The sequence below is a fragment of the Patella vulgata genome, chromosome 5 (assembly GCF_932274485.2).
Source record: "Patella vulgata chromosome 5, xgPatVulg1.2, whole genome shotgun sequence".
NCBI lineage: Eukaryota > Metazoa > Mollusca > Gastropoda > Patellidae > Patella > Patella vulgata.
Window position 1 is genome coordinate 76306322 of NC_065883.2, and position 27880 is coordinate 76334201.

General features: G+C 37.2%; 2 protein-coding genes across 5 annotated transcripts in view; one reads left to right on the forward strand and one right to left on the reverse strand.

Annotated features, from left to right (window-relative positions):
- The window catches only part of LOC126820381 (exonuclease 1), a 41827-nt gene that overhangs the window by 1636 nt on the left and 12311 nt on the right, over positions 1-27880 (reverse strand). Inside the window, exons 9-14 of the mRNA XM_056100830.1 lie at positions 12194-12377; positions 9408-9567; positions 8909-9100; positions 7075-7981; positions 4087-4114; positions 943-1075 (exon numbers count right to left, since the gene is read on the reverse strand). Of these exons, the coding sequence (XP_055956805.1) occupies positions 943-1075; positions 4087-4114; positions 7075-7981; positions 8909-9100; positions 9408-9567; positions 12194-12377 (1604 nt within the window). The remainder of the gene's footprint in view (positions 1-942; positions 1076-4086; positions 4115-7074; positions 7982-8908; positions 9101-9407; positions 9568-12193; positions 12378-27880) is intronic.
- On the forward strand, positions 11253-27829 carry LOC126820378 (serine/threonine-protein phosphatase 6 regulatory ankyrin repeat subunit C). Of its 4 annotated transcripts, none has more exons than XM_056100828.1 (4): positions 11253-11937; positions 12218-12274; positions 22419-22474; positions 22859-27829. In XM_056100828.1, exons 3-4 carry the CDS (start codon positions 22461-22463, stop codon positions 25833-25835), a joined length of 2991 nt encoding a protein of 996 aa, XP_055956803.1. In that variant the 5' UTR covers positions 11253-11937; positions 12218-12274; positions 22419-22460; the 3' UTR covers positions 25836-27829. The 4 variants fall into 4 exon arrangements, with proteins under 4 accessions (XP_055956803.1, XP_050404240.1, XP_055956804.1 ...); XM_056100829.1 differs by having other exon boundaries at positions 11377-11420; positions 11804-12274; XM_050548283.2 differs by lacking the exon at positions 12218-12274.

Genomic DNA, 27880 nt, shown 5'->3' on the forward strand with positions numbered 1-27880 from the left:
AGTATGGTGGGTGGGAGGAAAAAAACAGCTGGAATCAAACCAGCGACCAATTGAGTAGCATGGCATCATCACACAGACCCAGCTGCCAATTGAAGATCTTTTGTCTGACCTATAATGTTTATTTACATGTACATGGCAAGCCTTTAATCAAATCTCCAGACTATCGGATGGCCAAGATTAAAATTGATTAGAACATCCATGGTCATTTTTATTCCTACGCTTGTAAGTTCAATGTGTGAGGGGAACTCGGAACAGCTTGCCCTTACAGTTACATCCCCCCCCCCCTACTCTTCTTTCAACTATCAAATGTTCTTGGACATGAGAGAGAGAGAAATGGGGTTTAAATCCACTTGACACAAACTAGGTCATTTCAGGACTAACATATGGTTCAATTTTATTTCAATAATTTGCTTGAGCGTAGGGGTCTTTAGCAGTGGGAGGAAACTGGAGGACCCGGAAAAAAACCCACACAGGCGACCCTACCACTTGTCACATACAAGCAGGGAATCGAAACCGGAGGACCCGGAGAAAACCCACGAGGTTGGACAGGCGACCCTACTTCTTGTCACGTACAACCGGGGAATTGAAACCACGCCCGTTGACTCAATGACAGACCTTATGATACAATGTGCTCGCACTAACTAGTCAGACATCCAACACCCTTCTTGTACATGTTTCCATTTGCCTGGGAAGTAACTCCCGATAAGTGAAGACCAATTTTCAAAGATAAGTTGCCAGGCAACGAAACATACGCCAACAGCAGCTATATCGTCCGGGCAGTCAACAAGAGTTGTCGCATATTTTTACTTTTTTCGGTAATAAAGTAATGACGGGGGCGACAACAATATATGACCACATTTCAATGTGGGTGTATAAAAATTCTGAAAGTCTTTGCCCTCTCCGAGTTCACATAGCATTTAAAGATATAAAGATAAAACTTACTCTGTTTTTTTCCTTCCAAATCTGGAGAAAAGATCCTTTATCTTGGTTTGACTGACATCCATAACTTTACCTGATGTTCCAGACTTCTTGCGACTAGACTTGGACAATCCAGACACTCTACATGCTTTCTTTGCTATTGAAAAAGACAAAATATTTGTATATTAACATCAGAGGACTATAAAACAACATTACCGTGACTAAACTACTTGTCACATTCACAACAAAAAACAACACTACTTATCTGTTATTTAAAGATACATTATGGGAGATTAGATAAACAGCTGGCAGTTCTCACTACAATAGTTAACCAGCGGCTGCCAGGCAGGATACGCCCACATTTTGCAAGAGATGGATAGAGAACAAGCTAAACAAAAAGCGATTTTTCGAACAATCAAGGGCCATAATTCAGGATATTACGATCCGATATGCGCGAATATCGACAGGAACCAAGATCTTTGGGTTATAAAAATATATTTCAAGTTTCATCAAAATCGGATCAAAATTATGACTTCTAGAGGGTCCACAACCTTGATATACCATTTATTTACACTATTTGCGTATGAGGGGTGACCATTTTATCCGGCAGTTTTGGTCCGATTTTCATGAATTTCAAACTCAACCATCATTAAGGTGTAACGGTGACATACTAAAACATTTTTTTTAAATCCGATAAAAATTGTGACCTCTAGAGGTACCACAAGCTCAAAACGTGATTTTTCGTACAATGAGGGGCCATAATCCATGAAGTTTTGATCCGATACATGCCAATATCGAAAGCAATCGAGATCTTTTGGAGATAAACCTATATTTTAAGTTTGGTCAAAATCGGATAAGAATTGTGACCTGTAGAGTGTCCACAAACAATTGTGGACGGACGTCCTGAGGTCCGGACTGACAGGGGCGACAATATACGTCGACATGAAAATGTGGGCGTATAAAAAGTAGATAATGTAAAGGGAATTTGCTGAAAATTTCAGTCAAATTGATCCACACTTAACCGAGAATTTATTTAGTAATTGAATTTTGGGCCTAGCCTCGATCATCATTACTAAAGTCGGTACAAAAAAATACAGTGTCGATTATCCATTTTTTGATTTAATCACCAATGAGCGTTGATCAACAGATCGGATTCTAATCCAGTAAATATCGTAGACTTGCAATGACATTGAGAGTTGATTATATTCTGGAAAAGTTAATTAATGTCTAATAAACAATCTAGATAACATTTCAGGTCTAAAGAAAGACCTGCAATGGGGTACATTTAGCTCTTGTATAATGTATGTTTAATAACGTTATTAGGTTATGTTTTCAATTTAATGTTACCTTTATCTGTCATCAGTTTATTTGTCTATGTGTAAAAGCCCTAGAGCAGGCATCGACTGGATGACCTGGCGCCTGGTACGTTCGGGCATTTTTATGCGCGAACTCTTAGGTTTTTTTTTAACAAGTACCCAAATCGGGGTTTTCGTGCGGAGGTAGTTCGGAGGTAAACAGTCTGTGAAGTACAACACTTGCCACTGTACCTGTGTATCGCTAATTATAAACCGAATGTGTGAAGACAGTTCATACATATCACTCAAAAATTTTTCAGTACAAACTCAGTTGATTCACGCTCGATTTGCTACTAAACAAACCCATCGGTTTATTTTCTCAACAGTGTGACCCGAAGTGACCGCGGATTTATTGACCTTGTATGAACTTATCCATAGCTATATCCTTACACCGAGAGAAATTATCTAGTCTCGGTGAAAAGAACCATGGTCATCTGGTAGAAAATTACTTTTGTATTTTTTGGAACGGAAAACAGTGTTTTTAGAAGCAAACTAACCTGCCGCACATGAGGAAGTCATTATACTAATAATAAAAGGCGAGACCTCTTTTTGCGGCGCAGGCTTATCACTGAGTAGTAAACCGTCCACAAACAATAATATAGGAAGCCTAGTGACGAGTGTAGTAAGTAGGCTATAGACTATAGGTTTGAGTCGAGATTACTCGCTTTCAGTTTACTCTGTTTCTGCGATAACCAATTATGTGAGAAATACCATACTGACATTCGGTTTTTAAAAGTTGTACGCGAACTAAATGCGTTTGTTAGATACTGACAGAGCAGCCCCGAGTCGAACAATTGCCGCCCGAGCTGTCTTCGTCAGCTAGTTTCACAATATCGTGCAATAGGTGTATTAATGTGATTTTTAGGTTTAACCCCGCAAACAATGCCAAAATAGTGTTTTCACTGCTTACAGAAAACTGAAATTTAAAAAAAAAAATTTTTATGAGGGTGACCCTCCCACACACTCCCTATCGAGCTGCCGCTCAGTCTGCGCAGCCTCATGCCTGGCACATACTGTCAACATTGTATATTTTTCCGTTTCCGCCCTCCCCCCCCACAATATATATTTCACGGCTACGTTGCGACGGTACCAGCATACCCAGTTGTTGACACCCATTACATCACTCCTGTCTAACAAATCATAAAGCTGTGGTGTTACGGTGGCGGGATAGTATTTCACCGTAACACCACAGCCACTCTAACCATTCATAATACATCTAACTATCCCTTTACAGCACTTCACTCCCTACACATTTCCCCTCGTCCTACTTTCCCAAAAGTCAACAACACATCTCATACATCCAGTTCGCTGATTAACCCTTGTACTACGTCTACTGGATATTGTTGTGTTGTATAAATGTACAATTTATAACTCATGTGCGTCAGTCTAAACTCATCAATGTTTAAGACACTACCTTTGGTGCTTAAAGCTACCACCTTTGGTGCTTAAAGCTACCACCTTTGGTGCTTAAAGCTACCACCTTTGGTGCTTAAAGCTAAGTATATTTTACCTATATCTCAAGTCTGCACGTCATTGTCATATATAAATTCACCCTGATGTTCCTCTTGTCTGAGTACATTTTATAGTTTAACAAGGACTTGGTATACAACATTAAAGCTAAACCAGTTTGATTTTCAGTTCTTCAGACTCTTGATAATGTTTTTTTCTTCAATTTTGAGAAGAGCAAGCAAATGTTTTTGGTTTCAAAATATTTTTTCACAAGCAATAAATATGAATAGCAAAATTTTCATAATTGCCCCCTGAAGGACGAAAATTTAAATTGATATGACTTAAAAGATAAAGGTATAATTACCTGTAATAGGCTTTACAACAGGTGCTTCCTGTAATTAAACATGTAAATATATAAATACATTATATTCAAGTATTTAAATAGACACAGCCATATATGGTTACGTCTAAATATTAAGGCTAACTACAGATTTGGTCAAAGGTTATGAGATGCAAACAGGGTTAGCAATAACCCTAACCCTAAACCAAGCCCTTACCCTAACCCACAATCACGTGCCCTAACCCTATTTACATCTCGCAATTCTGGGGCCATACTATATACCGGAAAACACCGGAAAACACCATTTTATACTGAATACCGGAAAACACCGGAAAAACACTAAATACCGGAAAACATCCTAAATACCGGAAAACACCCTAAATAGGTAACCCGGAGCCTGGTATATAGTATCGCCGCAATTCTGATGAAATCTGCAGTTGGCCTTAATATTTAGACCTATACCACCATATATGGGTAGAATCTGGCCAACTATTGTCTTAATTGTCATTGGATAACAACATGGCTGTCTAGTATCATGTTCCTGAAGCAACGACGTTGCTAGATTACTTTACAACATCTGGACGTTGCTTGTTTACTTCACAATTCCCAAACTTATAGATATGTTATCTACAACATCTGGACGTTACTTGTTTACTTCACAATTCCCTAACTTATAAGTACGATATCTACAGACACGTGAACAGTAGCGTCCAATCAGAGGTTGTAACATAACGAACTCCACGGAAACCTTGACATTTAAACTGATTATCACAGGTAGACATTTTACTTTGAAAGCGCGAGACTTGGTATTTGTGATGATCGAGGAATCTGATAGGCTCACAAGCTGGGTGAATTCCCAATTGAAATTAGTGCCGAATTATGCAGGGTATTACGTGAAGGCCTTGATAAGACGTACAGAGTTAAAGCAAGATCGAGCCTTCTATTGAGTGAGAGAGAAATGGGGTTTAACGTCCACTTGACACAAACTAGGTCATTTCAGGACTAACATGGTTTAATTTTATTTCAATAATTCGCTTTCGCGTAGGGGTCTTTAGCAGTGGGAGGAAACCGGAGGACCCAGAGAAAACCCACAAGGTTGGACAGGCGAGCCTTCTATTGAAGATTGGCTAGTATTTGTCTGACCTATTATATCTTATGATGTTACGTGTTCGATCCTTGCATTGGCCGAGAAAGTTCATTGAGATACTTCAATGTGGTTCCCCCTTGTCAGTTGTCCAGGACAGCTGTCTAGTATACTATTCAAAAAAAGTAGGGGATATTTGATTTTGGGGGCATAATACTAAAATATGCAAATGACTACGAAAAAAGTCACTATAGAACCTAACAGAAGAAACATTTCCAGTTACATGTGGCGCCCAAACGCACCAATAGCTACCGCATGGAATGCAGGTGATGCTTGGGATCATCATGGGGGTCCAACCCAAGATTTGCACGACTCTGACTTTGAATGTTACAGTCATTGTGGCATTGAATTCCAGGGTGGAAACATCAGTTTTATTGTTTTAGTGAACAGAAAACAAATTTTGATATGCGTCGGCTTACCCAAAATGAAAGGTTACGTGCCCTTGGCATGCTACAGATCGGCACAACACAGGCGGTTGTGGCGCGGACGATGAATGTTTCTCAGTCTGTCATAAGCAGGCTATGGTCCAGATACCGTGATACACAATCTGTACAGGACAGACCACGCTCAGGTCGACCAAGGGCGACAACTCAAGCCCAGGATCGATTTATCCGTACCTTGGCCTTGAGAAATCGTGTCATCACAGCAAATCAGATCAGCGCTCGTCTTCAAACAGACACTGGTGTGAGAGTGAGTGGCCAGACGATTCGGAATCGACTGCATAGGGGTCACCTTCGCGCCCGACGTCCTCGCGTGATCCCTTGTTTGAGAGATCATCACATTCAGGCAAGACGTCGTTGGTGTAGGGATCGTCAACACTGGGATAATCGACGCTGGAGCAATGTGATGTTTTCAGATGAGTCAAGGTTCACTGTTGATTTTTTGGACAGACGTAGGAGGGTGTGGCGTCGTCGAAACGAGCGCTTCCAAGACGTTAACGTCATCAGACATGATCGATTTGGGGGTGGTTCTGTTATGGTGTGGGGAGGCATCCCTGTTGCTGGAAGAACGGCTTTACATGTTGTTGCAGGGCGTGTTACAGGCCAGTACTACCGGGACAACATCTTGGCAGTCCTTGTTGTGCCGTTCGCACGACGTCATGGCCGCCGTTTCATCTTCCAGGATGACAACGCAAGATGTCACAGGGCCAGGATCGTTACAGGTTACCTCCAACAACAGAACATCACCACGGCCAGCACTGAGTCCCGACCTCTCCCCCATCGAGCATGTCTGGGACATGCTTGGACAGAGGTTACGTCAACGTCAACAACGTCCTGCCAATGTCCAAGAACTTGCTGCTGCGTTGCAACAGGAATGGGACAATCTGGACCAAAATGACCTTAGACGTCTCATTAGGAGTATGCCACGTCGGATCAATGCTTGTTTGGCAAACAGAGGAGGATTTACCCGTTACTGACTTGGTTGTGATGCTGTGGTAACTTTGCTGTTTGACCCCGGGTATCATTTTACCCTTATAATGGTCAGTCTGTGCCTTACTTAGTCTAACGATCATTTGGAATAAATCGATGAATGTGAACTTCATTTCATTTTGTCATTTGTTTCTTCGTCAGTTTCATTAGGTGACTTTAATAAAACTTAAAAATCAAATATCCCCTACTTTTTTTGAATAGTATAGTTTCAATGGGACAAAAACCGAGATCACGTGTAAACATTGGAGTGCATGTAAAATATCCCTTGTCATTTGGAATTCGATATAAGAGTAGGCCTTAGCACCGCTGTCCAGACAAAATTTCCTTCATAGCACATTTATGGCGTAGGCCCGTCTTCATTAGCTAAGTCTGATCAGAAGAGTAGGACATTAAACCCCATTTCATTTCCGTTAAGTCTCATTTTTTCCCATTACTTACCTTTTTTACTATTATTGTATCGTTACTATTGTCATCTATTACAATGGGACTATCAATATCACTAGTAGACGAGAAATAACTTGATCGTACGACATTCCTCTCACTGGAACCAGTTTCATTTCTATTAACACTATTTATACTACAATTAGATTCAGTTCTTTTCAAACTGGAATCAGTTTCAGAACAACCAGAATCAGTTAGAAAAAAAGTGGCCTTTTTAAAATTGGAATTAGTATCCATGGAGTCATTTTCCGTACAACTAGAATTGGTTTGAGGTAAACTGGTTTCGGTATCACATTCTTGTTTAATTTCTTCTACTTCTTGTGTAGTAGGTAAACAGTCCGAGTCCAAACTTGACATGGGCATATCACAATTCTGGCTTGCCGAGTCCAGACTTATCAAAGAACACAAACTGGTTTGAGAGTTCAAGGGCAAGTTGTTTTTTTCAGAGTCTGATTTTTCTTGCTCATTGTCTGAAAAACGGCCGACATTTGAACAATTTCCATCTTCTTTTTCCTTTTTAATAACTGATTGAAATGCCTTATTAACTGACGGAGCAGAAGTCAAATTTTCCGAACTTGAACTTTTAGAAAATTTGAATTTTGACCAACTAAATGCAGACGAGAGGGAAGATGACTTTTTCAGTTCTTTTGTTTTTGGTGATTTTTTCTTTAAGTTTTGTTTGTATTTTATACCCTGAGATGTCGACTGGTTTTGTTTATCGGAGGAGAATAAGTTGGGCAAATCAGGTATTTTGGGTAAATCAGGTATTTTGGGTAAATCAGGTATTTTGGGTAAATCAGGAAGCTTAGGCTGAGATTTGTCTTCAGTGTTCTCGTCTATCTTTTCTGTTTTTATTTCTTTGATGTTCGTCTCCTGACATTCTTGTTTTCCATTTGCAAAAAATCTGGAATTCAAAATATTTTAACATTAAAGATGTCAAATCGGATCATGTATTTTTTGGACAATATCAAATTAACCACGCCTATATCCATGCTAAAATGTACTCAAATTTGTTATTTCATATTTAATTAACAAAATGAAGAAAATATCAACATCTGATTAATGGAGTAACTAGACATTAAACCTGTTAACTCATGAAAGCCGTCCTATAACTTTTATTATCGTCTATATATTTTATTTATCAAAGGCTGTTGCGCCATTTTCGCTAAAATATCAAATTTTGCATTTCAGACCAAGATTCATCTTTCACTATATTGTAGTTAGTTTGCTTGGGATTCCTATTGTGTTAAAATGATGCATCGGGTCTTCAACCGAACATTTTGAAGCAATCATAATTTATCTAGTATTATGGTTAGTTAATTTTATTCATTTTTTTATACAATCTGATTAAAACACAGATCCTATATCGTTTTGTTTTTTTATAGTTCAAATTTTCTTTTTACTTGTCTTTACTACACTAGGATCTGGAAGAGTTGTCATATAACCTGCATTCTGGACAGTGTGGGGGATTAGCCAATGAAACCATCTGTTAGCCGTCTTCTTGGCGTGCAAAGGACGGAATTGTGGGTAAACCACTAGAAACGTCAATGCTGATTGATTAATCAATGTCTGACGTCATAGGGTCAAAAGCTGGTTGTACGACCCCTGACGCAACCTCCTACTACAGCTGGTCAGAGAGAGAGAGAGAGAGAGATGGGGTTTAATGTCCACTCGACACAAACTAGGTCATTTCAGGACTAACACATGGCTCAATTTTATTTCAATCATTCGCTTGCACGTAGGGGTCTTTAGCAGTGGGAGGAAACCGGAGAACCTGGAGAAAGCCCACGAGGTTGGACACCAAGAACATTATAAATATATTATAACCTACCTGCTCTTTACTATCACATTATTTCTTTTTTCATTCAAATCAAACTTTTCTTTTTTAGCCGAGAAGACAGCAAATTTATTTCTATGTGGTGAACGTTTTGTGTTTTTATTTTCTTTCTGCATAAACTCGTCTTCTTCTTCCATAGATATATCACACAAATCAGCAGCTGTTATTTTCTTCACTGGTGATTGGCTGAAAAATAATTATTTTTTATTTGAAAAAAGAAATGGGGTTTAACGTCCTACTGTTCTGCTCCTGGACTAATGAAGACGCTTGCGCGTAAGGGTCATTAGCAGTGGGAGGAAACCGGAGATCCGAGAGAAAACCCACGAGGTTGGATGGGCGACCCTACTCCTTGTCAGTACAACCAGAGATTCAAAACCACGCCAGTTGACTCAATGACAGACTTATGATACAAAGCGCATGTGCTAACCATTACGCCATCCAACGCCTCCTTTTATGGGAAGTACACTATAGTCACTATACAAGTTCTACCTACATGCAAACTTTTAGTTTCTTTGAATTATTAAATTCAAATTCCTCTGTTTCTGATTGGTCCGACTCATCTTGTGTTGAAACCTCGTCTGTACGTAATCGTTTAGCGGGAGATTCCTCGTATATATCAGATAATTCATCATTACCTGGTAGATTACATGTATCTGTAACAAAAAAAGGTTTTATAAACATAAAACAGATCTTAATTTATTTGATGGTATAACAAGGGATAATTTATTCCATGAATTGAGTGGATAAATGAGGTTTCTTAAAATTACAATTTAAGGTTGCAGCGATACCCCGGGGATGCCGCATTATCGCGATTATTTTTTTTCAAGTGATATCGTATCGGCCAAAGTTGAATAATCGCAATCCCCGGTATTTTAGGATTTTTTTGGGCGGAGGTCGGTGCAATAAATCCAAAGTTCATTTTCACCGGTGCGGGGGCCGGATCGAATTCGAAATAATAGTTTAATTACTACTTGTAAAATTATACAATAAAAATCGGTGAGAGAAAGTTCCCGAAACACATTTTGTAAACAAAGCCGCACGCGACATCGGTGTACCGTAGCAACGGTGCGGCGAATCCCCGGTTAACAAGACTGAAAATATTATGTTTATTTCAATGTTAAGTTAGTACTGTACGTCTGGTTGTTTAACCCGCCAAAACAAAGCAACCAAGTAACTCGACTTAGTCATCCAGCCGCTTTTTTCAAGTTATGAATCCGCACTCAGGTTCATCGATATGATTTTTTAAAACATACTTTGGGTGGTTTTTAATATTTTAGAAGTAATTAGAACATATATTTAAAACCATACGACTAAACTTTAATTAATGAGATATTTACAAACTAATAAATTTGTATATTTTTTATTGTTGAAAAACATACACTAACACAGCGGTTATACCATATTCAAGACTGGTCAATCGAGTCGGTGGTTTTTCCATTTCTCGTCTTTTACTCGGTCACAGTGCGTCGGCTGCTACAGAATAGAATTTAAACTGTAATTAATGATTAAAATGTCGAACGTCCAAAAAACACCTACCGATGCTATTATACAAATAGGCCTAAAGTGATAAAGAGAATTATCGTGATAAAATTGATAATCGTAGACTTTTATTTATCGCGATAATTCCAAAAGCAGTTATCATGATTAATGGCGATATCAGAATTTGATATCGTTGCAACCTTATTACAATTTCATATTTTCTAAGAAAGTCAAAACAAAATTATTTCTATGTCTTTTGCTCAATAGGTTGTCAACTCACTATTATACGATCATAGGTGTCATTCTCACACTTAAAACTCATTTACACCGGAAATAATAACACAATTACCTCCCTTGTTTTCTATTCTCCACCATGGAGTAGTTATCTTCAAACAATGAAATTTGAAGATGAAAATGATATTTTTGCCAATTCCTCAACTGGCATTAGTGAATTATAGGATTAATAGGATTATTCTTTAACAAGGTAGGACTGTTTATAAATACCATCTATTTTAAGGCTTTATTTTAATAAATTTTAAAAATATAACTTAAAAATATGAAATTGCAACTTTAAGTTCTGTGAGAGCTGAATCATGCTGAGACTGATAGACCAATGATAAGTGACAATTCATTCTCTGAATGGTGTGATCTAATATGTAACAGGCATTGCCTGAGTAGAGCGAAGCTGATTATTGTCAAATATAAAACCTTCATAATTAATTTTCTCAAGTGATACAAAAAATGTTAAATAATTTAGTTTTTCCAAATTGATTTTCATTTAGATCTAAATTGTATACATTAATTTTGTTTTTTAAAAAAGAACAAAAAAAGTGTGAGAATTATTTTCATTGACGTAAAAAATATGTGACGTCATTGATTAGACGCGTCATAGAAATAGTTCTATGAGGCGCGTAATCTCGCTTGGGCGAGATTTGGTAAGTTGACATGCGCATTGCCTGTTTTGCCCAGTGTATCCGGTTCCCGTCTGAAATTGTTTTTAATCAACAGTCTGTGGGTGACAATTTCAGTTACGTTTCTGTGTTACCGGAAAAGAGCTTTGCTCAAGCACCGCGCTTCGCGCGATGCTGTAGAGCTTCGCTCTATATAAAACCTTCATAATTAATTTTCTCAAGTGATACAAAAAATGTTAAATAATTTAGTTTTTCCAAATTGATTTTCATTTAGATCTAATTTGTATACATTAATTCTGTTTTTTAAAAAAGAACAAAAAAGTGTGAGAATTATTTTCATTGACGTCAAAAATATGTGACGTCATTGATTAGACGCGTCATAGAAATAGTTCTATGGGGCGCGTAATCTCGCTTGGGCGAGATTTGGTAAGTTGACATGCGCATTGCCTGTTTTGCCCAGTGTATCCGGTTCCTGTCTGAATTTTTTTTTAATCAACAGTCTGTGGGTGACAATTTCAGTTACGCTCCTGTGTTACCGGAAAAGAGCTTTGCTCAACCACCGCGCTTCGCGCGATGCTGTAGAGCTTCGCTCTATATTAGATACCGAATCATGGCGAGACTGATAGACCAATGGTAAGTGACAATTTACTCTCTGAAGGGTGTCATCTACTATGTACCGGGGTCATTAGTTCTGTGAGATACAAGGAAGCTGAATCATGGCGAGACTAATCAACAAGAGATCAGATTCTAAATCTGATATCCGAGTTTGGCAGCTTAGGAAAGTAGTGAAGTTGCAACTGAAAGTGTTAGTACCTTTTGGATCTGATAAAAGATATTGGATTTGACTGAGAATAAAGTTATTCACCCGACACTATAAAACTCTCCTTACCATCTGGTCTTTGTCTTTTAACAGGAAATTTCTTGGGTAGATGAACAATTTTTTCTTTTCCAACTACAGGTGTTTTATCAGGTAATTGTACTTCTTTTAATCCTATATTAGATCTAACTCTATAATTACGATCCCAGATACTCAACATATGCAGGGATTCAGCTTTCTTCTTCATATATTTAGGCTACAAAAAAAGAGGATTTATAAGAAGAGAGATACGGAGGTGTTCAAGTAAAATACATGTGTATTCAATGCCAGCGTAAAGTGGACCTTAAAATCTTGTGATATACAGTAAACCTCACATAAGTCGGATTCGTATAAGCCAGATCTTTGATCAACTCAGCTAAAATTGTTTAGACCCTTTGATCTTGCGCGTTTCTTACTAAATTTCTGCGTGCAAGTCGGATTTCTGAAGTCAGATCTACGCTCAACTCGAATCAAATTGTTTGGTCCATTTGATCTAATTCCAGCTTTTTTTCTTTGCTTAAGTCGGATCGGCAGTATGTTCAGAATTTGACTAAGTTAAGCTAGTTTCGTACTGATGGTCTAAAACGCGGTTAGGTATTCCATGCACAAAGCCCCAAAATACTTTCCTATCATTTTGACTCAAATCAGCCTATTTGACGCGACGCAATAATAGAATTTTCCCGGAAAATTTGAAACTCCCTGTCTGCTGTAGGAAAATACTTTCCGATTTTCATGAAATTCAACAGTGATATATTCGAACGGATTTTGAAACCACAAGTTAAAAAAGTATAATCAGGGGCCATAATTCAGGAAGTTACGATCTGATATACGCAAATATTGAAAGGAACAAGATCTTAGGGTTATAAACATGTATTTCAAGTTTGATCAAAATCAGATGAAAATTGTGACCTCTAGACACTATAACCTGGCACATCCCCGGTGTGTTGCCGACAGGGTATAAAAAAAAGTACACAGGTATTGAACATTATCTAGGGAAAGTACACCCATTAGGCATGAAAATTATCAAAAAATGAAAATCACCTATAGAGGGCTTTTTCCATGGAGAGCCAATAACTATTGGCTAGTACATGAAACACCCTCATAATTTTGGTCGCATTTGAGAGACATGAAGTTTTCAAGGCAAAACATGTTAAATGATCAATTTTTTCAACTGTAATTATATTAGGTCATTTATACGACCATTTCTTTCAACAATTCTGACATCATGCACAAAAAGTCACTCATTCAATTTCGTAAACATTTTGATATGGTTCAGGCATTTGTCTCTCCACTTGTAAATTGGACACTCATTATCAAAATTGAATGGTCAGCTTTAAACTGGACATAAGTACAAATTAGATGAATTTTGGTGATTTTAAACGATTTTTACGAATTTTTAAACAAAGATTTGATATTAAACAAATGTGACAGAAATTAGTGCTAGATACACAAGATTAAATGATACCTGGATTACAGTGAGAGTGTCCACAAGCTAAAAACATGATTTTTCGTACAATCAGGGGCCATGATCCATGAATTTTCAATCCGATACATGCCACAAACGAGTATAGAGTATCCACAAACAATTGTGGATGGACGTCTGGACTGATGGGCGATGACAATATACGTCCACATGACAATATGGGCATATAAAAATGACTATATTTTCCATTGCATTAACATGGGCTTGTGTAGAATTCTAAACTCTCGCCTATAAACTGTAAAATTATAAAACAAGTGTTTTGTTTACATAAAGCATGTATTAGCGAATATTCCCACTTTTCTTTTGATCTTTAAAATACATTATATTATATGTTAAATAAGCTACTCAGCGATGTATACAAATATAATGGTTCACCAAATAGTATTCTCATGACCTTAACTCACCCCCAGTAATACAGATACATACAGTAAATGAATGAAAACAATTTGATAGTTAACAATTGGGCGCTATTGCACTTTCGTACCTCTACCAGTTCCTGTGGTCGTAGGAACTTGAAATTATTAGAGGATGTTACGTGGGACTAGCAATGACCACACACCAAATTTCAGCCGAATCGATCAATAACTTTTTATTTTACCGACCTTTTAATTTCTAACGAGAGAGAACTTTATCTGTTTGACGCCATTTGCTTTGTTTACTATTTAGACTCGAATAACAAGACACTAAGACGGAAACCGACACACTGCACTAGCTGCCTATCTCTGCAGTTCATAAAAATTAATATAATTTTCGTGTACTTTAATTTTTGCGCGAAGCCACCATGTTCTATAAAATACTATTTGGTGTTGATCAGTGGATTGGCCTTTAGGTGTGAATATTGCTGTGACCTTGATTTTGACCTTGAGTCTTAACTTCCCATCCATATCAGGGCCTTTGCGTTTATGATTGCCGTGGCCTTATTTCTTACTGTATTTTCAAAGTTAATGTTCGAGGTGAAAGCAGAGACGACGTCCTTCGGAAAAGATGATTGGGTCAAAGTCGTAGGTCAAGGTCATGTTACAGAAAACTAAACTCAAACTTTTCAAAGTCATTTTTTGGACATTTGACCTTGACTTACGACCTTGACCCCGTAACCATTTTCGAAGGCTATCACCATGGCTTGAATCATGGACGTTTACCTTGGTTCTGTCACACACTGCTCGGTCAGAAAAGGGCCCGAGATTGATGGGAAGTTTGGACTCAAGGTCGAAGTCAAGGTCACGGATGGTTAAAGGTGACTAGTGGAGGTCACCACGAACTTTCACATTGACCACGCCCTTTGACGTCCTTTCGGACACGGGACCCTCTGCGTTTGACCGTTTTCTGACCGAGCAGTGTGCGACAGGGCCAGGGTAAACGATGGTTCAAGCCAAGATTATGGGCTTTGAAAATGGTTATGGGATCAAGGTTGTAAGTCAAGGTCAAATGTCCCAAAACTGACTTTGAAAAGTTTGAGTTCAGTTTTCTGTAACATGACCTTGACCTACGACTTTGACCCATTTATCTTTTCTGAAGGACGTTGTCTCTGCTTTCACCTCAAGCATTAACTTTGATAATACAGTAAGAAATAGGGTCACGGCAAGCATAAACGAAAAGGGCCCGAGATGGATGGGAAGTTTGGACTCAAGGTCACGGATGGTTAAAGGTGACTAGTGGAGGTCACCACGAACTTTCACATTGACCACGCCCTTGACTTCCTTTCGGGCACGGGCCCCTCTGCGTTTGACCGTTTTCTGATCGAGCAGTGTGCGACAGGACCAAGGTAAACGCCCATGATTCAAGCCAAGTTGATAGCCTTCGAAATGGTTACGGGGTCAAGGTCGTAAGTCAAGGTCAAATGTCCCAAAACTGACTTTGAAAGTTTGAGTTTAGTTTTCTGTAACATGACCTTGACTTTGACCTTTTAACTTTTCTGAAGGACGTTGTCTCTGCTTTCACCTCAAGCATTAACTTTGATAATACAGTAAGAAATAGGGTCACGGCAAGCATAAACGAAAAGGGCCTGAGATGGATAGGAAGTTTGGACTCAAGGTCAAAGTCAAGGTCACGGATGGTTAAAGGTGACTAGTGGAGGTCACCACGCCCATTGACTTCCTTTCGGACACGGGCCCTTTGCGTTTGACCCTTTTCTGACCGAACAGTGTGCGACAGGACCAAAGTAAACGTCGATGGTTCAAGTCAAGGTGATAGCCTTCGAAAATGGTTACGAGGTCAAGGTCGTAAGTCAAGGTCAAATGTCCCAAAACTGACTTTGAAAAGTCTGAGTTTAGTTTTCTGTAAGATGACCTTGACCTACGACTTTGACCCAATTATCTTTTCTGGAGGACGTCGTCTCTGCTTTCACCTCGAACATTAACTTTGATAATACAGTAAGAAATAAGGCCACGGCAAGCATAAACGCAAAGGGCCCGAGATGGATGGGACGTTTGGACTCAAGGTCAGAGTCAAGGTTACGGATGGTTAACGGTGACTAGTGGAGGTCACCACGTCCTTTCACATTGACCACGCCCATTGACTTCCTTTCGGACACCGACCCTCTGCGTTTGACCGTTTTCTGACCGAGCAGTGTGAGATAGGACCAAGGTAAACGTTCATGATTCAAGCCAATGTGATAGCCTTAGAAAATAGTTACAGGGTCAAGGTCGTAAGTCAAGGTCAAATGTCCAAAAAATGACTTTGAAAAGTTTGAGTTTAGTTTTCTGTAACATGACCTTGACCTACGACTTTAACCCAATTATCTTTTCTGAAGGACGTCATCTCTGCTTTCACCTCGAACATTAACTTTGATAATACAGTAGGAAATAAGGCCACGGCAAGCATAAACGCAAAGGCCCCGATATGGATGGGAAGTTTGGCCTCAAGGTCAAAATCAAGGTCACGGCAATATTTACACCCAAGGGCCAATCCACTGATCAACACCAAATAGTATTTTATAGAAAATGGTGGCTTCGCGCAAAAATTAAAGTATACGAAAATTATATTAATTTTTATGAACTGCAGTGTTAGGCAGCTAGTGCAGTGTGTCGGTTTCCGTCTAAGTGTCTTGTTATTCGAGTCGGTTTCCGTCTTAGTGTCTTGTTATTCAAGTCTAATTAGTAAACAAAGCAAATGGCGTCAAACGGATGAAGTTCTCTCTCGTTAGAAATTAAAAGGTCGGTAAAATAAAAAGTTATTTATCGATTCGGCTGAAATTTGGTGCGTGGTCATTGCTAGCCCCCCTTAACATCCTCTGAAAATTTCAAGTGCCTACGACCACGGGAACTGGTAGAGGTACGAAAGTGCAATAGCGCCAACAATTGTATGTTATATTAACAAAGAATGTATGCTATATTGTCAAAATATCAAGGTGTATTAATAAAGCTTTAAAACTAAATGTGAAACACAGTTCGTGGTTGATAGTAGGGGTCTCGCCTGTTAACAATAATTACATCCCACTTCTACTCGTTGCCACTGGCAACCTTTGATAAAACTGTCCTGTTTAATTGCAATACATGCTTAAAAGTATCCGTGTATCAGAAATGTACAGAAAGAGTACTGATCATTTCTGATACACGGATACTTTTATGCCGTTTTAGATCTCTATCAAGCAATAAGTAGCGGACGTTTAGTCCGACCCAGATCGCAATTGATAACGAGGCTCTAACCAATGTACATGAAACAACTAGTCAAAATCATAGTAACAAAACAAAATGGGGGGAACTACATGGCAGTTCAAAAACATATACAATGACATTAAATTAACATAACATATTACAAAAATCAATTATTATACATACCAATTGGCATCTATTTCATAATTTGGTTTGATTTATATTAATATGCAAAATATATAAATTAGAATATTGAATAATTATTTTAATTAATTGTGATGATAGAAGGCGCAGTTCTCTTGCTGGACACTTCACAGGCATTGAAAATAAGCAGGATGAAAAAAAAACGCCTAGAAAGTCATAAACTTTATTACAAATAAATTTCAACGTAAGAACCATCCGCCGATGCATACTTTCACCAGGAATGACCCACGTTTCGCATTTCCTTTACACTACATTTAATAATATCGCAGTCCTCTACGCCATAGACATTGTTTTGACGATGTGGTCTAAACAAACACGTGATTGTTTTACGCTCAGAGTATCATAGCAAGACGCACGCGTGAATACTACTCAGGTCGTCTCTCAATTGCGAAATCATTCTACCATGAAATGTAACGTGAGGCTCAGAAAGGGATAAATAATGAAAGAACAGAAAGTATTTGTCACTTTTCGGTTGAAACGACTCGATAATAAATACTATTTTTCACATTTTGCTTCACAATACTCGATAGAAATGTGATGTAAGTAACTTATTAGCACCTTTCCTCGGTGTATCGGTGAATATCAGGACAGTTTTGGTCGAGGAAACACCTCGGCTCCGCCTCGGCTGGGCCCCTCGACCAAAACTGTCCTGATATTCACCGATACACCTCGGAAAGTGTGCTAATAACTACTACTTACATGTACATGAATCATACCAAGAGGTGAGATATTGCAGGTAATAATAGATGTATTTAAGACTGGATGACATTCAGTAAAATAAGGTGTGTTGACAGGCTGTATTGTTTATATGCTATCCACATAGTATTAAAGACTGGATAATTGTTTCTCTGATGTTAGAAACCAGTCACAATCAGGACATTTTGAAAACATGAAATAATTGATTATGATATAGATGACAGAAAGCAGGGAATGATATAGATGATAAAAAGCTTGAAACAATTTATAATAGATATGATAAAGAACGTTTTTACATCGTGTCTTTTATCAGGAACTATATAAAAGGTATGTTTATATAAAATAATAGAGATCTGGGTTAATTGGATTTCATAGCTAAACACTCCGATGGTTTTGCTTCCTGGAACACCAGATACTATTTGCCACTTCACTAGTTCACATGGATCAGTTTAAATGAGACAGAGAAATGGGGTTTAACCACAGGAGTATGCATATATATATATATGGATAGAAGGTCAGACTCCTGTGGTTTAACGTCCACTCGACACAAAGTAGGTCATTTCGAGACTAACATATCAATGGTTTAATTTTATTTCAATAATTCGCTTGCGCGTAGTGGTCTTTAGCAGTGGGAGGAAACCGGAAGACCCGGAGAAAACCCAAAAGGTTGGACAGGCGACCTTACTCCTTGTCATGTACAACCAGGGAATCGAAACCATGACAGTTGACTCAATGACAGGCCTTATGATACAACTCACACGTGCTAACCATTCGGCCATCCAACCAACCCAGTTTAAATGTAAATATAAGGTGTATTGACCATTTTGTTGCGAATTCAATATAATTTGGTACTGTAATCAATTTTATATTTTATGGCTTTAGTTTTCATTTTATATTGGCGGTTCTTATATTTCTCTTTCAGTAATATTTGTGTGATATTGCTCACTCCCCCCCCCCCCCCCTACCCTTCAAAACAACAGACTGGAAAGATGCTCTTTTCCTTATACATGTAATCAAGATCTAAAAGTAAGTAAATAAATTACTTTTAGCGCAAATCTTGACAATTTGACCAGGAACTGTATATAATTCAGCAAATGTAATTTAGCAGTGGGAGAAAACCGGAGAACCCGGAAAAAACCCACGAGGTTGGACAGGCACCCCTACTCCTTGTCACGTTTAAATAGGGTTAAAATCAACAGCTATGTTGTGTCTAATCGCAAGTCGAATTTGGGGTTATATTAAATTGATCTCCCAAGGTCAAGCATATACACTGCCATAGCTAAATAGAAGTGACTAAAATAATATTTGTTTCCACTTAATGTTGAAAGTGGTATTAGTCACTTCAAGAATTGACTTTCACATGACCATTTATGTGTGTGTTGTGTGTAACCATTAATTGAGGACCTTGAATTAATTGACATGACTGAGGACATCTTATATTTAGCCAGTGATGGGATTTCAAAATTTTTCTTGTCGGACATTTTTACTGAAAATAAAGGGACATAACTCTTATCGTTATTTAAAATGGCAGTTTTTAGACCACACACAAAAATCACGTGTAAACAAAATATTCAAATTCATCCGTAATATAAAAATAGGTGCACCTCGTTATTTTTCATATTTAATTCCCGTACGGTATTCAAATTTATGTCAGTAATATTCCTACAAAATTCGTAATACGATAGAATGAAAGCGTGCCGACTGCTGCCGATCTGTACTGTTTCAAATTCCTCCAAAATTACTGTATTTTCGGGTCATAAGTCTCTACATTTTTCAGCAGAAGTCCGGCATTCGTCTTAAACTCCGTTACGACTTATGTACAGAGGGTAAGAATATGATATCCCGAGGAATGACACCATCCGCTAAATAATCGCTAGCACGCGCTATCGTCTAAAACAATTAAGTACTTACACTATTTCAATTGACATATTCGTCAACATTGCCTAGGTTACTTATTTCTTTATTTAAAAACATAAACCCCATTCAAAATATGATTGTAAATCCGAGAATATGCCATCAAAATAGAATCTTTTCTTCGACATTAGAAGCGTGAATTTAGTCACGTATTCATTTCATAATTTCACGCGTCTCGCGAGATTTCTAATACCGGTATAGCACTCGGCAAACCTCGCCAGATACCGTTACTCTACAAGCAGCCGAAGCTAGATGTAGAGAAACGGAATCTGCCGAGGTTTCCCGAGTGCTGTAACCGCGTGCTAGAAATGTCTAATATTTTTCGGATATATGTGTGTGTGAAATAGCTTTAATTAACGCTCGCTTCCACCGAAGTGATATAGCAGACGAATTATAATGACTGTCTATTGATCTTGTCGTTATATTCTCTTACAATATGTGATTTCTATGACTAGTTTATACATATTGTCGGCTCACATCAATGCGATTAAAATGTCCGTCAATGCAGAAACCACGAGGTTAACAAACGAAGATTAAAATTATAATGGATTGATGAATAGTCCGACAAAGGGGAAACAATGGCTTCCGTTTAAGATTAGATTGATGAATTGTCCGACAAAGGATTAAGTCAGTCAATCAAGGCAGATTAAGTAGTTAATCAAGGTAGGTTTATAGACCGTATAACACGATAAATACGTTGATCACTTAATTACCTAATCAATCCAGCGTATTATCGACGATAATCTGGTTGAGTGGTAGTTATACACTCAGTAAACTATATTAATTTCGGAATTTTGAATATTGATGTCCGATTGGGCATATTCCCGGTCGGACAATTTTGGGCGTTTGGAAAAAAGATTCGGACAAGTCCGGATATACGGGCAAAATCCCATCACTGTATTTAGCTGATACAATTTTTCATGATAAAAAGCTAGAGGGAGACAGAAATGGGGTTTAATGTCCATTTGACACAAACTAGATCATTTCGGGACTAACATATGGTTCAATTTTATTTCAATAATTTGTTTGCATATAGGGGTCTTTAGCAGTGGCAGGATACTGGAGGACCCGGAGAAAACCCACAGGATTGAACAGGCGAGCCTACTCCTTGCCACGTACAACTGGGGAATCGAAACCACGCCAGTTGACTCAATGACAGACCTTGTGTTACAGCGTGCATGTGCTAATCATTCAGCCATCCAACCGAGAATCCACAAGCAAAGAATGCGATTTTCCGAACAATCAGGGGCCATAATCCAGGAAGATACACTCAGATATGCGCGATAATCAAAAGGAACCAAGATCTTAGTGTGTAACGGTGATATATTCACACGTTTTTTTAAATCGGATAAAAATTGTGACCTCTACAGGGACCGCAAGCTATAAATGTGATTTTTCATACAATCAGGGGCCATAATTCGGGAAGTTATGATCCGATATGCATGAATATCGAAATAAACCAAAATCTTTGGGTTATAAACATGCATTTCAAATTTTTTTTAAAATCGGATCAAAATTGTGACCTCTAGACGGTCCACAGCCTTGATATACCAGATGTTTACACTATTTGCGTACAAGGAGCGGCCATTTTGTCCGGCAGTTTTGGTCCGACTTTTACGAAATTCGAACTCAACCATCCTTAGGGTGTAACGGTGATATTCTAAAACGTTTTTTTAAACCAGATAAAAAATTATGACCTCTATAAGGTCCACAAAAACAAGATTCAGAAAGTTACGATCAGATATGCGCGAATATCGAAAGGAACTGAGACCTTTGGGTTATAAACTTACATTTCAAGTTTCAACAAAATCGGATAAAAATTGTGACCTCTATAGGGTCCACAAGCTAAAAACATGATTTTTCGTACAATCAGGGGCCATAATCCATGAAGTTATGATTCGATACATGACAATATCGAAAGAAACCAAGATCTTGGGAGATGGACCTATATTTCAAGTTTCGTCAAAATCGGATAAAAATTGTGACATGTATAGTGTCCACAAACAAATTGAGGTTGTCCTTAGGGTATAAGGAATAAGTATGAAAAGTTTTCAAGACGATCGGTTAAGAATTGCGGCCAGACAAACAAAAAGAAAATGTGGACATATAAAAAGAGATTGAAATATAATGTTTTAGAAACATAATGCCAATTCTATTTAATCTGGTGCTTTCAGTCACTACGAGGATCCTCTGGCATTTATTGATATATTACACTGTAGAATCTGTCTTCCACGTACTCGAGCAGCAGATACCTTGAGAATGGTATGGTGTTAACGAAAAGTGTGGAAGTATGCGAATGTTGGTGGCACTAACGTTCATGTTATATATGCACATAACAAATAGTATTTATTTATTTATTTATATATTTTAGTGATGTTTACGACTACTTGATATAGACCAACTGCTAATCAAGATGGATGCATACAGGTTTGTATATTATATAGAGACAAATAGATACGCCTTAGAATCTGTCCACCATCCACACTATACTATTGTTCATACGGTTATCAGGGTTATCTTGGGTAAGGTATAACTAGCCTATTGTAGATAGTGTTGATATCAGGGTTAACTGGGGTAAGGTATACTGTTAAAAACAACTCTCCAATTAAACGGTATAAACAATTCATGATGTGTATTTTGAAAATTATATATTTTAAATATAAGAATGGCTTTATTTTATAGACGTATTTCATTAATTGTTGAATCATACTAAATTACAGAGATTAATAAGGCAGATTACATTGAGTTTTTACATTGTCATTGTATTTGTATCATAATATTTACAACTAAAATATGTGTAACATATTTCAGGCTACTGGAGTCAAAACTACGCCAAGCTAAAGAAGATGGAAATATAGGAAAAGTAATAGAAACATTATCATTACAACATAAGACGAAGCAAGCTTTATTTATAGCTGCTAGAGAAGGATTGTGGGAGGTGGTTATATACATGTTAGAACATGGTGTTGATTGGCATTATGTTGATTGGCACCACTACAATCTCCTACTATTACTTTTAGATAGCTTTGACAGATTAGGCAGCGGTGACAATAGAGCTCCACAAGCTTTGTTATTTAAATGTGTAGTTAAATTAGTCGATGCTGGTGTAGACCTCAAGCAGGTAAATAAGAAAAAAGAGATGCCTATATGCACAGCTGGTAGATTAGGATTGTATGATGTTGTGATGTATCTGTTAAAAAATGGAGTTGATGTACATTATGATGATAAATTTAAACACACCATTCTTCACCATGTCTTAGCTGGTATGTATATCTATGTTGAAGATGAGGAGCAAATTACGACGATACTTAACACTTATACAAATTATAGAGAAGGGTATGAAGTTGTGATATATCTGGTAGAACATGGAGCTGATGTACATTATGTTGATTGTCTTCAGAGGAATCTCATGCACTTACTTTTAGTTAGCCATGAATGGTTTGACACGCATGACAATACAGGTGGACATAATTTGTTACCATATGTAGTTAAATTAGTTGATGCTGGTGTGGACGTCAACCAGTTGGATGGTTATGAAGAGACACCTATATATATAGCTGCTATTTATGAATTATGGGAAATTGTGATATATCTGTTAAATCATGGAGTTGATGTACACTATGCTGAGGAACAAACAAACATCCTGTTGAGCATACTTTTTTATCATTATAAGAGAGATTATGATACAGGTAGACGTGATTTGTTATTAGAACGGGTATTTAAATTAATTCATGGTGGTGTAAACATCAACCCCGTGATTTTAGAGAGACCTATAATTATAGCTGCTAGATTAGGATTGCATGAAGTTGTGATGTATATGTTAGAACATGGAGTAGATGTACATCATGCTGATTATTTACAATGCAACATTCTTCACTACGTTTTATGCCATATGTGTTCATATGTGGAATATGAAGAGATATACATACAGCTCGTTAATATCTTAATAAACACAGGATTAGATATAAACCAACCTGACCTTCTTGAAGGTAATACCCCGTTGTTCTATGTCGGTAAACACAACTTTTCTGATAACTACAATCTAGGTAAATTATACGCAATTCACTCGAAATTAAAGGCAGGTACAGACACCCACACTTCACTGAAATGTAAATTGATTAACATTTTATTAGGAGCTTGTTGTATTGTGAACCATCAAAACAAACTGGGACAAACGGCTTTAATGTACTATATAAAACACCAAACTGATATCAGTATATTAAAACTGTTAATTCCACATTCTGATCTAAGTTTAACTGATAATAATGGTGTTACAGCAATTAGGTATTGTGTCCAATATCACATGATCAATTCAACATCTGTCTTTAAACTTTTAGTAGATTTAGGTTCAGATCTGATGTCACGTAACAACGGAGTTAAGTTATTCGATGATATTTTAAAATGTAAGAGGTTGTGGGGGTTCAGTTATTACATTAAGCTAAAGTTGATTGTTAATGGTGTCACAGCTGAAGGAGAAAATATGCTTCATCTTTTAGCTGGTGTTAACTATGATTATTCTCTAAGCAAGTTTAACTGGTTATTGAATAATGAACTAGACATCAACCATCCCTGTTCTAAAACCAATACACCCACTATGATAGCTGCCTTCTTATTAAATAGCAAATATTTAGAGTTGTTGACCAGTCACCCTAGACTAGAGATCAATACACAAAATAACCAGGGTCATACCGCCCTACATCTCTGTATCATTGGATTTACGATGTTTAAGAATGGTTTGAACAAGAGGCAGGTAAATGATGTTGTTAAGAATTATTGTAGACAGATATATCCAATATACATGGCTTGTATTGATACTTTACTTGGTGTTGATGGAATAGATGTAAACATTCACGATAATGCAGGTAGAACTAGCTTAATGATGGCTGCTATGAAAAACGACAGAGTTCTTACAAGGAAACTACTTCAAGCTGGTGCCATAGTTAACAGGTTAGACCATTCAGGAAGATCAGCTCTACAATATATTGATATCTATAAAAGTCTGTTTGATTTGACTTGTTTTAAATTACTTCTATCTAAAGCTAATACTGGTCTTCTCAATTTACCCTGCATTGATGGTAACACAATTATTCAAACAGCCCTGTGTTTCCCCTTTTTCTGGAAACCATGCCGCGTTGTTCGGTTTATTAGATATTTAGTTGCTGAAAACTGTTGTCTACAGACTCTTGTTACGTCTTCAGTTGAAAGTAGCTATAATCAAATTGATTGTACTGAGATAAGCTCTGAAGAAAGAGACAAACTGAGAAAAGTGTTATATCGTAGTGGTGCCCAAGGGGAGGAAATTATGACAACATTAAATTTTGATGAGGAAGATCAACAATATGAAGACAGAACAATTTTCTCACTAGGCAGGAAGAAATTTGTTAGTTTCTGTAGTAATATATCCCTCAAGTCCCTGTGTAGAAGAATAATCAGACAGAATCTTGGATGGGGAATAAAGGAGAAGATTAAAAATCTTGAATTGCCTCGTGAATTAAAGGATTTTCTTCTACTAAAAGATGTTCTCCATCCTAAAGATTACAACATAGATAATATTGATGATGGTTGTAATGATTTTGATAATGATGATGATTATGATGGTTATGATATAGATAAAGATAGAGATGATGATTATACTCAATATAACTACCAGTATTTTACTCTCAATACAGATCATGAATTAAGGCAAGATTTCATAAAAACATGGATACTTCCTAATGGTAGCGATGATTTCATAAGCACAGATGATGATGATGATGATGATGATGACTGTTATACTATTTATTTTTGAATTCAACATTGGTTTAACTTCATATAATATTTTTATTCTTCTGGACATATAAAGTACAAATGACTGCTTAAAGTTAGCTTGTCTTGCGTGAGTCTTAGTGCTAACTTGGCCGATGAATCTAATTTAGTTCCTGTCTTTGAAACCCTTGAACTGGCGAATGGATGCCCAATCCCTAAAAGTACTCTACACTCAAATACACACCGTTCACTATGTGATTTATATGTGATCGCTGCATTGGATTAAAACCTCAGCTCCAGGTGAAAATGAGGTACTCAGTGTCTGGAATAACCTGCCTGAAACTTTCAACTTTCTGAAAAAAGTAGCAGTGCTAGTGTCAATTTTCTCATCTAGTTAGAATGAAAACTTAGTGCAGCTTGCATAGCTTTGACGAATACAAAATATTATCGAGATATAAAACTTTTATCATCTGCTATACGTGAAACATTAAAGGAGCATTATGGGAGATAAGATAAAGAGCTGACAGTTCTCACTATAATAGTTAAACATGCATTATGCAAGAGCAAAATCTGCCTATTACCAGTCTTTCTTTAGGCCTGAAATGTTATCTAAATTATCAATTAGACATTAATTAACTTATCCAGACCATAATAAACTCTCGATATCAAGGCTAGCCTTCGATGTTGGCTGGATTAGATTCCTATATGCCGCTAACTGCCGTTGATAATTAAATCAGAAAAAGTGGATAATCGAGACTATGCTGTTTATATAAATTATTTTAGTAATGATGACCGAGACTATGCAAAATTTTCACCCGCTTCTTTCTCGGCTCATAGTGGATCAATTTGACTGAAATTTTCAGCAAATTACCTTTACACTATCTAGTTTTTAACTATTATAGCGAGAACTGCCATCTAACAGTTCTCACTATAATAGTTAAAGATACATTATGGAAGATTAGATAAAGAGCTGACAGTTCTCACTATAATAGTTAAAAACTAGATAATGTAAAGGGAATATGCTGAAAATTTCAGTCAAATTGCTCCACTTTGAACGGAGATATTAGCGATTGAATTTTGGGTCTAGCCTTGATCATCATTACTAAAGTTGATACGATATAAAACATAGTCTCCATTATCCATTTTTGGATTTAATCATCCATGAGCATTGAACTGCAGATCGAATTCAAATCCAGAGAAAATCTTGACACATAGGATGGCATCTAGAGTTGATTAAGGTCTTTTCATGTTAATAAATATCTAATTAATAGTTTATATAACATTTCAGGCCTAAAGAAAGACATGCAATAGGCAGATTTACCTCTTGCATAATGCATGTTTAAATGTACACAAAAGGCAAATAACAAAATCAATTAAAATACTAAACAAGATGTACTTGGCAAGCGATAATTTTTTTCTGTTTTTCAAATTGAAATTATTGGCACATGATCTGAAAAAAGGTTAAACAGGAACCAAATGTTTATTGAATTTGTTCTTTTGTTTATATTCATGTAAATAAATCATAGTATATGTAACATCTACCTTGAGTATCCATTACACTATATGTGACAAAGTGATTTATACTTTTCATCAAATTGAACGATCATTTAGGTGCATAGTCCTTTATGAACTCGGCTAGATCTGATAATATATGATATTGACGTTTCACCTCTGTATCAACTTCAGTTAAGGCACGGACTGCCTACGATCTTATTAAACATCTAATTAATTCAATACGTTCTTTACAAGCTACACATGATCCGTGTATAACACTAGACAGAACTTCAAAGAGAATGTAGAAGTGGTCAGTGTATCATACTATGACCTGACAATGACATCCAAGGAAATATGCAGTGTAATTACAAACACCATAATTTGATAAATAAACAATACCATATATGATGATCACTCTTGTCCATCTTCCCTAATTGTCGTACGCTATATAAGCAGGTGTTTACTGACAGTAAGTCAGACTTGGAATAGAGCTCCCACCGAATTATGTCTATTACATGTTCTTAATAAAGGTCTTATCAATTATGATGATCTTCTGTTATATGTAGTGTTACATATATACCTAATCTATATTTG